The sequence below is a fragment of the Nymphalis io genome, chromosome Z (genome assembly GCF_905147045.1).
Source record: "Nymphalis io chromosome Z, ilAglIoxx1.1, whole genome shotgun sequence".
NCBI classification, from domain to species: Eukaryota; Metazoa; Arthropoda; class Insecta; order Lepidoptera; family Nymphalidae; genus Nymphalis; species Nymphalis io.
The window spans coordinates 2142209-2157166 of NC_065918.1; the positions used below are offsets into that span (position 1 = coordinate 2142209).

Below are 14958 nucleotides of genomic sequence, written 5' to 3' on the forward strand. Positions count from 1 at the left end.
AACTAATATTATTAATTTTGTTATATATGTTAGTATTATACATATTTTTTTTTATAATTAATATATCTGCACATACAACACCATCTTTCGAAGCGGGTCCAATTTTATTCGTGCGATGATAATTCAAATATTTAAGCATCATCACAATCACAAAGTCTACGTTTACACCGATCATATCATTTTATACGAGCTGAAGAAACAATTGAGAAGCACTTTAAAAACGAACACTGAAAAACACTACTCACTACGAATCCCGACTAAATGTGTCGCTTATAAATGAATCATGAGGAAAATATTGGTTCAAACTAATCGTCAATTTACAGCGTACAGTGGACTAGTTTATTTAATTTCCAATATCACGTATGCATTGTACAAACTTAAGTGAACAACAAACATTTTATACTGATAATGCCATTACAAAGCACTGAACCTCATTAGCAGTGCAGATAAGCGACTAAATCGAATCGGAAGTAGAAAAGAGCTTAGAAATAGACAGGATTCCAGAGTTCTTGTTATACACGAGTCGAATTACTCATCGAACCAGTTTTTCGATTATTGGTCTTGCACTAGCAATATTAAAGAAAATGTTTCATTAATTCTCGGTCGCGATGATATAACGCGAAACTGACACTGCCTATGATGGTGACAAAAGTGAAGCTGATTTTATATGAGAAGGGATATGGCTGTTAGTTTCGTCGATAGCACCGAACTCACATTGACGAGACTTGATTTGCAATACTAATTAATCCACAATATGTTCAAGTATCACACGGATATTACAAGAATCCGTTTCACTGTTTTGTGTATTTCCGTAAGTAATTTTATTCCAATCTTGTTCCCCTCAGCTAACTTAGATAATAAATGACGCAGAACTCGTAAGACTAATTATTAACCTGCCGTAACAAAAGCATTTACATTAGCGCGGCAGCCATCGCGCTTCATTAATTAATTAGACAGTAATTATTGCAGATTATTAGATAAAATACAACTTGTCCGAATACTAAACTATTTCTTAACAATTTTCTTTCAATAATAAAACCAATTTGCATTGTTATTTATTTAAACCGTCGTTAACTTAATTAATCATTTATTTTTCATTACATAATACTTGTATGAGTCGTATTTTTTACGATTAAAAGATATTTTAAATTTTATCACAAATTGGCAATTAGCTATGTTTATCTAAGCTATTTTTTATTCAAATAATTCTTTGATTACGGCCGAAACATTTAAATATTCTATAATTAATACAAAATGTACAAAACAATTTTACGAATATTTAATAAATAGTTTTCAAGGCAATATCGAAAAGTAAAACAAATTTTACGTAATAATCAATGTTTGTTTATGATTATAATACATTACAACTGCAAACAAATCATACATAATCGTTATTAAATATTAGTATTAATTGTTGTGTACGCCACACACTCATGTCATTAAATAATGATCGAAAACTTCAAAACCAATTGAATTATAAGCAGGCGGTTTAAAATGAGACTCACCACGAGTTTAAAAATGAGAAACACGATAAATTTTAGCAAATATACACATTACTATCGACATACACTTCTTATGGAGATTTTTTGTAACAAGGACCTTTATCTTATCGCGTCCTCTTATCACTGGATGCTAGTTAGAGCACGATAAGAAATAATAATGTAAGAGATTAGATTATCAAAACGGATTCAATGTTCTTCGTATATGTATAAAAATAAAAGTAATTAACTATTTAATTAGTTGGGTCGATTTACTTGTGACTTTTATCGATTTACTGTGAAAAATAAAAAAATATATCCCTGTTAAAATGAAAAACATCCATCCCAATCTTGTTATTGACATGTTAATTACAAACCAAATAGTGTAATAACAACATTTAATTCTTTTTTTATCAAAATAGATAACTCCGAGCTTCCATTTGCCGTCCCATCGTTTAAGAACAAATAATGTTAGTTAATTTAAAAGTATATTGGTGTAAATAGTAAAGAAATCGTTACCTTAATTTCTCCTTGTCCTTCCGCACAACACGCTTGTAAATCTTTGAGTAACAGCTGATATTTCGTTATTCTTTGCACTGGTTTTATAAGATAGGCAGCCAAGGGATGCTCAAGTTTCTTCTTGCGTTGTACCCTATTTGTAAATACAATTTTTAACATACCGTAAAGTTAAAGAACTTTTTAAAAAAAGCAGAAGAAATATATTACCTATGATGATCAAATCAATGTCTACATTTACTGTGTGAGGGAAGCAAAACGATTACTCTCAATTATTATACAAATTAAAATTATAATATATGCATCGCTGCCAGCACACACCTGTCGAAGTAGTCGCCCGCGTGCTGCACTACAGCTGCATTGCTGTCAGGTTTGTTCCGGCAATACGACACGTACATGTCAAACTCGCGCGCCCACGTTACAAAGCAATGTCCCACATCCTCGGGCATCGTCTCGTACTTGTCCAACTCGCGAAGGAATACACGCTCGTGGAACCGGTGGATCTCTTCAATATTGCCAAATATAAGTTCTTCCTAAAAAAACGAACGCATTTATTTATTATTCCGTTTGGATAACTCACAGTTATGCTTTAAGTTGACAGTCGGTATAATAAGTTATAATAAGGTTTATAAAAATAAATAAGTCTAGAGTATTTTAGTGTCAAACTCACATCAGCATTTAAGACTTACGCTATCCGTCGGTCAACTTATATTTGTTATTAAATGAACCAATACATACTAAAATGTTTATTTACACATAATTTTCACATTATTTTTGGCTTAAGAATTAAAGTCCTTGTTTAATATATGTATAAAATCCCTAGATTTTAATACATAAACGTTGAAAATGTTATCTTCTACAAAACGCTAGACGCTATGATTATGACGTCATTGGTCCGAATTACATCTATCAGCATCGATTCGTTTTTATCTATTGAAAATAGCTTTTTGCATAAAGATGCGTAAGCACTTATTCTCATTTCGACATAGATTCAGCTTTTGCATTTTTTAAATGTTAAAGGATGTTTAACAACGTCAAAAGATGTAAATGGATGCTTAAGCATGTGAAAAAAATTTAAGACAGCAATTTGCAATTGAACAGCTACGTGTATACATGGAAAAGCCAGAAATAATAGAATGCTTTAGCAACTGGAAGCAAGTGATAGCCACCTATGCCGCCGATGCGTAAAAAATTGTCCACAATTCAGTTAAATTTTTTCTTTACTAAACATTAATAAAGAATTTATTTATTTTGTGCAATAATAATATTTTAAAAATTAAATCATAAAATGTGTACTATCAACTATAATTTTTTTTTTATAGAATAGGAAGGTGGACGAGCATATGGGCCACCTGATGGTAAGTGGTCACCAAACGCCCTTAGATATTGGAAAAAGAAATGTCAACCATCGCTTATAGCCAATGCGCCACCAACCTTGGGAACTAAGATTTTATGTCCCTTGTGCCTGTAATTACACTGGCTCACTAACCCTTCAAACCGGAACACAACAATATCAAGTATTGCTGTTTTGCGGTAGAATATCTGATGAGTGGGTGGTACCTACCCAGACGAGCTTGCACAAAGCCCTACCACCAGTAATGCGAACTGATAGATGTATATCAGGCCATAAGCGCTATAAGTATTAACTCTCTCCATGGCTATAACAACTAAACGTTATCTATATGGCACTCAAGCTTTTTCATCTCAGTAAAACATCTTTAAAAACTCTTTTTATCTAGATTAAATTTGGTCTTTAATTATTTTATTGCTAAAATAAATCATGGACGTCTTGCTTTGTGCATTGAATTGACATGTTGTAGAATGTTGTTAATAAAGTTAATTTTGATTGAAAAGTTCAAGTGTTATAGTAGAATACAATAAATATGTTTACGGTCTAACAATAACATCATGAACAATTAATGCTCATTCAGCGAAAAGTGCCCATTTAGACGATTGATTAATGAATGAAGAAACCAGAGATTCTACAGTATACATACCTTTCCTTGGAGGGCGGTAGGCACCGCAGCGGGATCGGTCCGCATTTCGCGCAAGTAACATGTGATACATGTCTCTAAATCTTTAACATATGTACGTTCCGTCTGCAGGAGCTCAGCCATTATAAATCTACGAAATAAATTTTAAATTAATACTTACCTATGAATTTAAAAAGCAAGGACAAACAGCTTACGGTAATAGAACAGTTTTCTTAGTTAAGACTCATAAACTGCTTCTAGATGTGAAGTGATAATAACCGGAACCGGCCGATCAAAGTGCAATTTATAGCACGTAAGGGAAGCACTTACAAGAACAACACGACGTCTAGATTCTCATTACAGGAACAGAAATGCATTTGCTTGCGAGCGGAAATTTATAGAAGTGTTAAATTAATCTATATTGTTTTATTTTGATACGGCAGTATTTATTATATGTATTATAGTAATGCAATTGGCTGTAATACATACTCCTTGCGGCGTGCACTGCGTCGCTTGTCGTCAGCGGTCGCAGCAGGCGGCGGGTCGACGCGCGGTTCCGCCTCGCTCGTCTGTCCCGAGCTAAGCGATGCCGCCACGCCGGAGTCGCTCTCCGCTTCGCTCTCGCCGCCTTCCATTGAACCACTGAATTCTGCATATCTGCGTGTGAGATGGAACGGCACGTTACTCACTTAGTACTCTTCGAAATTATACACCTTTAATAGATGTTCCTCGAACCATAATGACCATTGCATGCTAGACTGAAATCTTAAGGCAATTGAACGTCTAACGTGAAAACGTTATTTAAAAAAAATATAAAATAATGCACTAATATGAAAGGAATTGTATTTTTATTATTGTATAGGTAGGCGGACGAGCATATGGGCCACCTGACGGTAAGTGGTCACCAACGCCCATAGACATTGGCATTGTAAGTAATGTTAACCATCACTTTCATGGCCAATGCGCCACCAATCTTGGGAACTAAAATATGTACCTTGTGCCTATAATTACACTGGCTCACTCATCCTTCAGACTGGAACACAACAATACCAATTACTGCTGTTTTGCGGTAGAATATCTGATGAGTGAGTGGTACCTACTCAGACGACCTTGGAACTTGGAAAGCCCTACCACCAGTTTTTGTATTATTAAACAATAATTAATAAGAACATTTGGTTTATTTGTCTTAATTAAGTAAAGTAATTCGCTCCATAAAAGGGGATAGTTAGGAGGTAGTGTCACCACGCTGCACCAATGCAGATTGGTGGATTCACATGTGACAGATTTTGATCCGACACACGTAGATTTCATCAAGATGTCTTCCTTTACCACCAAGCACGAAGTAAATTATAAACACAAATTAAACAATTCTTGCACGGGTTCGAACCCACAAACTTCTATTAAGATTCCGGTGTTCTAACCACTGGCCATTTTGATTAACTTCATTGATTTCATAAGTAGATACTTTTCGTATCATATTGAAAATCTTTACCTTGCATCAACAGCGGCAACCCACTCCTTAATCTGCACGGCATGAGGGTGTCCCTTCTCGACGAGTCCGTCTGCAAGTTGTGCCAACAACCGCACTCTTTCGCGGGACTCGCGAGCCACGCCGCCCGCTGCCGCCGCCGCAGCCGCTCCGCATCGCTCCTGGGTCTCGCGGATCCACTCCACGGCCGCTCGCGCAGACCGCTCGAACAGAGCGAATTGTTGGCACTGCTCGAGACGCTTCTTACGTACAGTCCAGTGCTCCAGAACCTAAAACAAGTTAAATATAAATACATAAATTCTAAGACCAATCTCACCAACAAACAATAACCGATTGTATAAATTTGATTTCACTGGAATTGTATTTAAAAAATGTTATTTTGTTATTGCATTCGAAAATATCACTGTAACCTTTATTAATAATTCTTTTCTTTCTTAAATAACCTTAATTATTAATAAGAACAAACCTTCAATTATTAAAATTCAAAGTAATATAGAAATTTAAGAAATATTTACTGTTTTCATTAAAAAGATAAATAGACTCGTCATGACGAGCTTTATAATTTCACATGGCGTAACTGCAACGGCAGACTGGCTACTAGCGATTGCATTGACCATAACATTAACGCCATTGTCCGCAACTTCATCCAACCGTACTGATCGCTGATCCAACCAGCGGGCACAAAAATATAAAATTGTACTAAATGTTCACTCGGTTGAAAGTAACGCGATCGTCGTTCATTCAAACATTTACAACGACAGCAAAATTATCGGCAAGTGCGAGGATTCGATTTCATAAATATTTTCTAGTGACATAATTTGAATCGTAAACAAACAATGAGCGATCTCGATTGATTCAAAGTTGTTAGTGTTTATATTATTGCAATGTATTTGAATCACACCATGAATAATGTATAATGAGCGATCGTATATCATAGGTTCAGAGCTATTTTTATAATGATCACCCGGAAAACAATAAGCGTACGAGATAGTTTATAAATAGAATTCCCATATCATGAAACGATCGTGCACAATTATATATTATATTACCTGACGTGCAATATTGTTTATACAATATATACATCACGCATGCTACTGATGCAGAAGAAAATATGTATTTCAGAAATACAAAGCAAAGCTAGCTTTTTATTCCCAAGGCGTGTAAACATCTTTAAAGTCGTTATTATTTATTGCTACTCTAGTACACTAACATTTTTTAACGTGAAATTTTGAGCGTTTTCTGTGTATAGATTATGGAATTATTGTTAAAACGTAAACGTATTCTAAAAAAAATTTCTAACCCTAGTAGTGTCAGTTACGGGGGTAACATGTTAATGTTTGTTCATCGTATTAATAGTATTGACGTTAAAAATTCAAGAATAATCTTTCGTATTTTTTAAAACATACACCAAATAAATACATACGATATATGTAATGATGACAATTATTATAATAAATAAAATTATTTGTAAATTAACTCTATACACAAAACCTATAATGTAATGCAATTGACTAAAGAACTAGCGACTTATATTTTTATTAAAGTATAGAAAACCAAACATAATGTAATATCGCGCATTAATTATTCGAAATTTAATATTTTCCTCGTTTTAATTTAATATTTTAACATTTAATTATGCCGTCTACCTACCAGCTTTAGTAATTACCAGAGAACACATCTAAAATGTTCACCCGAAACTTTTAAGTCAAAAAGATAAACTTTTTAGGAAAGTAAGTTTTTTGGACTCGGATAAGACTATCTAGAAAAGTCATATCCAATTCATCATTATCTAAGAGAAACATAATATATAAAAGTATTTGTATATACTAATAAGGGCAATTGATTTTATCAAAAGGCACTTAATGCCTCTCACAATACGCTGTCAAAGGGTATCAACGCGTTTTGGACTTTAAATAAATTGTTTAATGTTCACATACCTTGTTTTCCTGTGCAAGCAGCGTATCGAGAATGGCGCGCGTTTGCTCGTGATGTGCCTTGCTGGCCGCCGCTGTCTGTCCATGCACCTGCGCCGAGCGGGCGGCATACTTGAGGAAAGTTTCAGCTGTACGTCGAGCGAGCGTACAAGCTTTTAGAAATGCTTCTTTTTGCTCGCCGTGCTTCACTATTAACGCGGCGACCTTTGATAAAATAATATTTTGTTAAATTAAATAAAAGATTCTGTTTAAGCTACCATAATACACAAATAACGGCGTCCGACCTCTATGTCTAGACCACTGCGAAATTAAATTATAGTGCATAATTAGTGTGAATTATAGTGTATAAGTGTGTACGCAACAGCACACCTTTCGATAGGACCGCAATATGACAATCGTTTGTAGGGCCTGAGGCATTATGTTCGCATTGAGTTTTGTCCATTGAAGTTCGGATTTTTACATTCTCAGCTTCATCAGTAACACTAAAAACTCTATATATTGTCTAGACCAGTGATTCAAGGCCGAGACAGCGATGTAGTTTAACAGCATTGACAAGATTACATTTAAAAAGAGGTAATCGATTGCGATTTCAATGGTTGATGTTTAATTCATCAGCAAACTGATTTTAGCGGTTCAATTAAATAAGTTCTTAAATTGTAAATAGTAAATCAAAAAACTAATCACCTGAGATGCTTTATCCAAATTCTGCAGATGTATTATTTCGTCTCCGTCACTTGTTAAAGAAACCGAAGACAAAGAGACCGTGGAAAGGCCAGTATTAGAAGCGGATGCAGCAGCTGCAGCCGCAGCGCTAGATCCACACCAGTCTTCGTCGCGTCGATACTCCCGTTCTAACGAGTCTAACACGGAGCAAACCTGCTCTGCCGTCTTGTAAAAGTTGAGTGAAGCTGTTACTAGCTTGTGTCTTTCTTCCGCGCACGTCACTAGCCTTTGCCATCGTTCTGTCACTTCTTCCGATATTTCTCTAAAGATTAGACCAATAAAATATTTTGAGTATTTAACACTTCTCCATACATTTAAAAATATATAAAGTATATGAGTGCCCTGTACCTTATGGTATGTGGATCATAATGATTTGCTGCTCGAAGAGCGTCTGCCCTATATTTAACTTGCACGGCACTAGCGTGAGTTTTTTCAACTGCCACTTGGAACTGATCATGTTCTCGCTTTAACTGTTCAGCCTCGGACAGGGTCCCCGGAATAGAGAAGGAAGCTAATAACATCGCCTCGCCGTTCCTGATCCAACTGACTACCTGTGCTGCGTCTTTTTGGAATTGACCTAAAAATATTGTATAATATTTGTATTTTATGAATACAATATTATTATTGTAATAATGAATACAAATTGTCATATTCGTAGCAATTAGTTTTTTTGATTCACTACGTTTCTTACCGAGTTGGACACACTGTTCAAAACGGGCACGCCTCTCCTCTGCTAATTCTTCTAAATCTAGCTGTCTATCGTGAAGAAATTCGAGGAGAAGCTGTACACGAGCTTGTGCATCCATCGGGGTACCTTCTGAGCTATCTGAGCTTGATGCCATCACATCCGAGGCTTCTGCGATTGCCGCAGCTAATTCCTGACCTTGTTGCACGACCTTTTCATAAATAATAAGTTATTAGAATAAAAAAAATATTCAATAAAAAATTTAAACTATCCACTTTCTTCCCCAAACAGAAAACAAAATAGTTAAACCATGAGACCAGGAGTACATGAGTCATACGCGGTTCACAGGACAGGGAAACGGTTAAGTATTTGCTACAGTTCGCATTACTTAGTTAACTAACTATGATTTTTTTGGGCGACGAAACTGATTTATGCAAACAAATGATACCTGAAATGTGGCATGCTGCATCCTAGCTACGCTCTCATTGTGCGCAGCGAGTGCTTGCTCCGCTTGTTGAGGATCTCTCGGCGGCTCCGTGCGCTGCAGTTCGTCGCCCCACAGCTCGAGCCGTGACGATACCTGACATCATTGGCAAGCACAACTTCCTTAATTAATATTCTCGTTATTTCTAATAAATTATTATAACCGCTTTCACTTCAAAAAAAGTATTTAAATTTATAACAGCAAGAAAAACACATCGTGTACTACCCAATCATTTTCATTGCAAATTTCCTTATCAGCGTAAATATTTTACAAGCCATTAAAAAAACCCATTATTAATAACAATTAAAGCATAAACATTCATGTCGATATATCAATAGAAAAACTGCATGAATATTTAAATAAGACAGTATGAAACAATATAAAATTATCTTTACCAGTATACCACCATATACCTACGGTATACCAGTATACTACTAGTATATTAAAACAATAATATGTATATGAAATTTTAGTACAAATTAGTGCATAAACCCTATCGTAGCAGTTGTTTATAGAAAAATGTTCGCTTGCCTCAAGTGCATCTCTCTCAAAGTGTCTGAGCTGCAGTGTGAGCTCAAGACGGCGCTCACGGTCTGACCACAGTTCCTCAAGAGCACTGCGTGTGCCCCGTAATCTTTCGAGGGTGGACTCCACCGCCGCCGTGCTCGCTGCTTCCGTTTCTCCGGATGACCTTTAGACAAGATAAAATGTTATTTTAAAATTTAAATAATAATACAGTGTAACGAAATCAAAATTTGAATGACTTAAACTAAACATTTCCTCTTACAAAAAAAAACGAAGCTTCATGGATCAAGATTTTTTAAATTTTAAAATATGTTGATTACTCGTGTTGTCCGTCCATCATTACACTGAACAAAAAGTGAAAGATACAAATGTGCTTTTAAATTTCGTTGTAATGTTAACGTTATTTAAGAGTGATATGAATTGGACTACGCGAACTGAAGATGTGTTAGGTACTGCTAATAAATCAAGTAACGCATTCTTGGATATGGTAGATTAGATTTCACATGTTATTAAAAACAAAGTGTCAAAATCGTTTTATAAACGATATATATAGATCAGCAACTATTCTACAAACATATTTCGTCAGCATTATTTGATTTCATTTATCCTATTTATTTGGAGTCGGCGCACTATGTTTAATGCAACCGCATTAAATATGATTTGGCAGACTTTTACAGCCGGCCGACAAACTGACGCCAAACCACCATGGACATAATTTTGTTGCTAGGTGAGGTCAGGTATGTGTAATTGAAGTAACGACCAAAGTGTTCCACTGCTCGGGCTCTTCTTCTCCTAAGTTAGGAGCTTATTATAAAGCGGGGTGGTGGTGACTGGTGAGGCGCTATTAATGGACGCAAATAACATAATTTTTTCCTTTAGTCGGCTCTTATGAAACCCACGCGTTGATATAGAGTAACTCTACTCTACTCTGCCGTAAGTTAATGTATGAAAAGTAACCACTGATTCTCTAGCTGGTTCTTCTCAGAAGATTCGATCAAAAGCTGTTGTTACTTCTACTTACATACAATTTTATTTTTGACTTATTTAATTATGTATTTATACAGGAGATTTAAAAATTATCACGTAGATATGGCCAAAAGTTAATAAATAATAACAAATTTATGGTAGCAAGAGTTACTAACCTCCACCGCAAGCATTGCACGGGCGACTTGTGTCTATGCGATCGCCGATGATACTTGAGCATTTTAAACTAAAATGTTCATTTCACTGGCCTTTAACGTCAATATTTCGTACACTTCGAATCAAATTAAATCACTGACGCCTCGTTTTCAAAACTAATCACGTAACGTATTATTATTAGAGAATAGAATAAAGAATTACTACATAAACACATGAGAAGTCAAGGGTGACCTATACAGCCACGGCGCCTACTGTTATGTTACGGTCGGTTAATAAAGCTCTTACGCGATGTTGGCGAGCCATCGGTAATCAATAATATAATTGACAATTCTTTGTAAAACGCGGAAATCGTTAAATTAATAATTAAATATTAGTCTTGTTATCGGTGACGGCGTAATGTCGCCCGCGCTCATTCAACCATTTGTCATTCAAAGGTGTTGAAATTCACTAATGACTTCTTGATTGTAAAATCATGAGTCGAGCCTGCGTATGTTATGGCGCCCTAAAGTAGGGCTAGACAGATTTCATTATGTTATATACAAATTGTTGAAAAACTTGCAAATACAAAACAATAAACTACTAAAATTTGAAATATAAATTTAGTACTTTAGAAAATATCTTTATAAAAAATTAGCGGTAAACATTAAAATACAATTTTTTGTTTGGAAAACATTTTTAAAACATAATTATCCAACAATCTAAGCTATTTATGCTTGTTTGTTAAATTATGCATACTTTTAAGAATTTCTAATTAAATTGACAATTGAGACTATTAAAAAATTTATCTGCACTTCCATTGTTTTTAATGACGATAATTTACTATGTTCTAATAGGGTGGTGTACATAGTTATTACTTTTAACTGTTTCGTATTATGTATATCTAACAGAGGAACGATAAAATGAACTAGTGACAAATTAATTGAAAACGAAAATTACATATATGGCAAAATTAAAGATGTGTCCATAGATATTCCCGACACTTGTTTAGGAGAAATATTTCGTGCTACCACGGTTTCTAATGTCGTCGGAGCGCGACATTCCTCACGCGTCGGCGGCCAATCGGAACCGAGAGATATCCATCGCTCTCGAGACCGCAGCGCGAGCGTCGCAGCGGTACTCGGTTCATGCATGTGTGTTTACATCCCGCCGCGCGACCAAGGCCCTTTTTAAATACATTAACCCTGATTTATTACGAATTTAAACTTAACAGATTATTTAAAAATATATGGTTTATTTATAGAGAAAGTAAGTGAAACGATTTGTATGTTCAGAAAACTGACAAAGCACTCGCATTGACCAGTTCAAATACAAATATAGATAAAGTCGTTGACGTTTAATAAATAAATGCATTTCTTCGCTTAGCTTGATAAACAGTTCAAAGTGCATTTTAACAAGACATAAAATTTTATGACACTCGTAAATATGTTAGCCGTGACGGACAGACGTCTATGAAGGGAGCTGCCCAACAATTAGGCCTCAGTCGTAGTTTTATGGGATGTTAAAGTGCATCGCGAGCATTTTATATCCAATTTATAGACGTCGAATGTGGTATGAAATTAAAATTATTTTCAAACTATATATTTTTTACTTCTCGTATATAACTATAAACGATAAATAATTATTTTGCTATGATACTGTAGTAAGCTCACAAACGAAACGTGATGCGCATCGTAATATAAATTAGCAACGAGTACTTTTGCAAGGACAAAAAGACAGGTGAAAGTTATAGAAAAGCAGTATTAAACTGCGCATACATATGATGTTGTTCCATGACAATATTACGTAAACGTGTGTGTGCCTAAAATATCATTGGTCAATACTTTAATATTACAACTACAGCCAATTGAAAACAAACGAAAACAGTTTACGATAACTTTTGTGTCTGATGTCATAATTATGACCATTAGTAATATCTCTATTCTAAAGAAATACGAACATCAACAAACTGTAATAATTATGTATAATGATAAATATTATCATAACAGAAATCACCGCTAGCGTCAACCGCATTTTCTAGGTAGGAGGCTGGCGTTGCGTGGAGGACAGGCATCTTATTCTATAAACAAGCTCTGGCTTCAGAGTTAGAGAGTTTGACATCGATAGACAAGAAATATAATGCACATCTGTGGCTTCCGTTGCTTTAATTTATTTTTATAGTCAACTAAATTTTTATAGCAAACCAGTATGAAGTTAATCTAAAAACAAAAGAATTGATCGAAACCTATTTTAAAAGATTAAAAACAGTTCTCATGACAAATTCGAAAACCAACCCTATACTAATCTATAACCTTAAGTTTAAAAAGTAAAACGTTAATACTTAGAAGACTTTCTAAGGAGGTTGACAATATATTCGCGTGTTGCAAAACAAGGTATGCGACAATACCAGTCAACCACGCCAACATTAAAGTCGCATTCATATCGACATCACACACAAAAAATGTATAATGAGAGACTATAGGTACAATTTTAATTATCTGTGGTTCATATTATTCATGGGATGTCTGAATAATATTTAAGCTATTTTAAGATTAATTACCGTATTCTCTTCACTAAACTATTTTACGAGAAAAATAATTGCGTAAAAATTTTAAAATTAAAAAAAAGTTAAATTCACCGCTCATGTCATTTATTATATTGCTACATATGGCAAAGTATAGCACAATCAATACAATATGTTTTACTAATTAGGTAAGACGTAGTAGTAGTTCAAGATTTACGTGATGCCAAACAAATAAACGTAAATAATTAAAAAATAAATATAATGATCGGCTTTTTATGTCTATATATAGAGGGGGTTTCTAGTAGTGCGGAGAGAATGGTCGAAAAAATGTATCTCTATGAACAAGCTACACGCGAACGAAATCGCGGATACAAATCGTGTTAAAAAGACCTAAGACGTTAGAGACCTTGGTACCAATGGTGTAATCTAACTTCCTATTCCCATACGTCTCGACAGTTACAATGAACGTAATAGTGGCTTTCTCTATTGCTAACAAAAAAATACTATAATTCCTCATCACGACGTAAACAATGATTTCGCATAAGCAATTATAAGTATTGGCATTAAATGTTCAATGAGAAACATCAGAAATTCAACTTGGAGAAGAAGACAGACAAACTATCGATGTATAATACAAGGAGCTATTGCTCGTATTTGAGTAACAATTATTACATTTCTTCGTATATTATATTGACATTACTTAATTAATTAATTTTGTGAAATATATTATTGAGCGTGAGGGATAATAGCGTAAATAGTCGTCGTTACTTTTAATTACTTTCACGCGAACAAGTACGTTCTAAGTCATGTAAATAGCAAGATTAGCCTAAAATTATATTTTTTATTATCAATTAAAACAAACTGATTTAACTTTTATTTAAACGCCAAGTTGTGCGTAAAATGTCGCACAAATATGATGACTTATCTTATAAGATAATAGAAAAGGTAGATATAAAATGTATTTTATTAAAATGGAAAACGGTATTGAAAGCAGACGGTTGCAGTAAATTTAAGCTCTCGGTCTAGGTTGTTGACTTTGCTGTTTGATGTCAGGAAATGAGGGTTGCATTTCAAGCCGATGGATTTAATATCGACGTACAGTTAAGCAGGATCCCGCCCGATCGTTAGTCTCGTTATTAAAAGTTGGAGAGAGTGAATGCGCGAGTCGAAAAGGTGAAGTGATGCAGGGGGAGCGTCGGTGAGGGAAATCCGGGGGCACTATACAAAGCTAAAAACTGCTTGTATGTGCTTTTTAATTATTGTAATAGCTTACTAAATAAGTTCATGTTTTCATTAACCCTTCTTTTTTATAATAATAATGATTAAACGAAATGGTTACATTGAATGTCTTTTATTAAGAAAAATAAAACATGTAACGGTTAAACGATTTGATGCTACTTGCATAACGACCTGACCAGCGCAATCATACCGAAGCGAAACAACCGTGAGAGTTATGATTGTGTACTGATCTTCAGTAAGTACCGAACTTACAAAATGATTTACGAATATAT

General features: G+C 34.7%; 1 protein-coding gene and 1 long non-coding RNA gene across 5 annotated transcripts in view; one reads left to right on the forward strand and one right to left on the reverse strand.

Annotated features, from left to right (window-relative positions):
- Positions 1-14958, reverse strand: part of LOC126780369 (triple functional domain protein) — an 84284-nt gene that overhangs the window by 49799 nt on the left and 19527 nt on the right. For all 4 annotated transcript variants that reach the window (XR_007670487.1, XM_050504816.1, XM_050504815.1 and 1 more), the window contains exons 15-25: positions 9814-9973; positions 9247-9378; positions 8805-9009; positions 8462-8690; positions 8075-8375; positions 7394-7594; positions 5460-5725; positions 4457-4624; positions 3992-4118; positions 2316-2527; positions 1998-2130 (exon numbers count right to left, since the gene is read on the reverse strand). Coding sequence is in view for 3 of the 4 variants with exons in the window: in XM_050504816.1 (XP_050360773.1) it covers positions 1998-2130; positions 2316-2527; positions 3992-4118; positions 4457-4624; positions 5460-5725; positions 7394-7594; positions 8075-8375; positions 8462-8690; positions 8805-9009; positions 9247-9378; positions 9814-9973 (2134 nt within the window). In the remaining variant the exon portion in view is untranslated. The remainder of the gene's footprint in view (positions 1-1997; positions 2131-2315; positions 2528-3991; positions 4119-4456; positions 4625-5459; positions 5726-7393; positions 7595-8074; positions 8376-8461; positions 8691-8804; positions 9010-9246; positions 9379-9813; positions 9974-14958) is intronic.
- Positions 347-5803, forward strand: LOC126780376 (uncharacterized). The gene is made up of 3 exons (XR_007670488.1): positions 347-811; positions 4432-4659; positions 5473-5803. It is a non-coding gene; the product is annotated as an uncharacterized LOC126780376 (long non-coding RNA).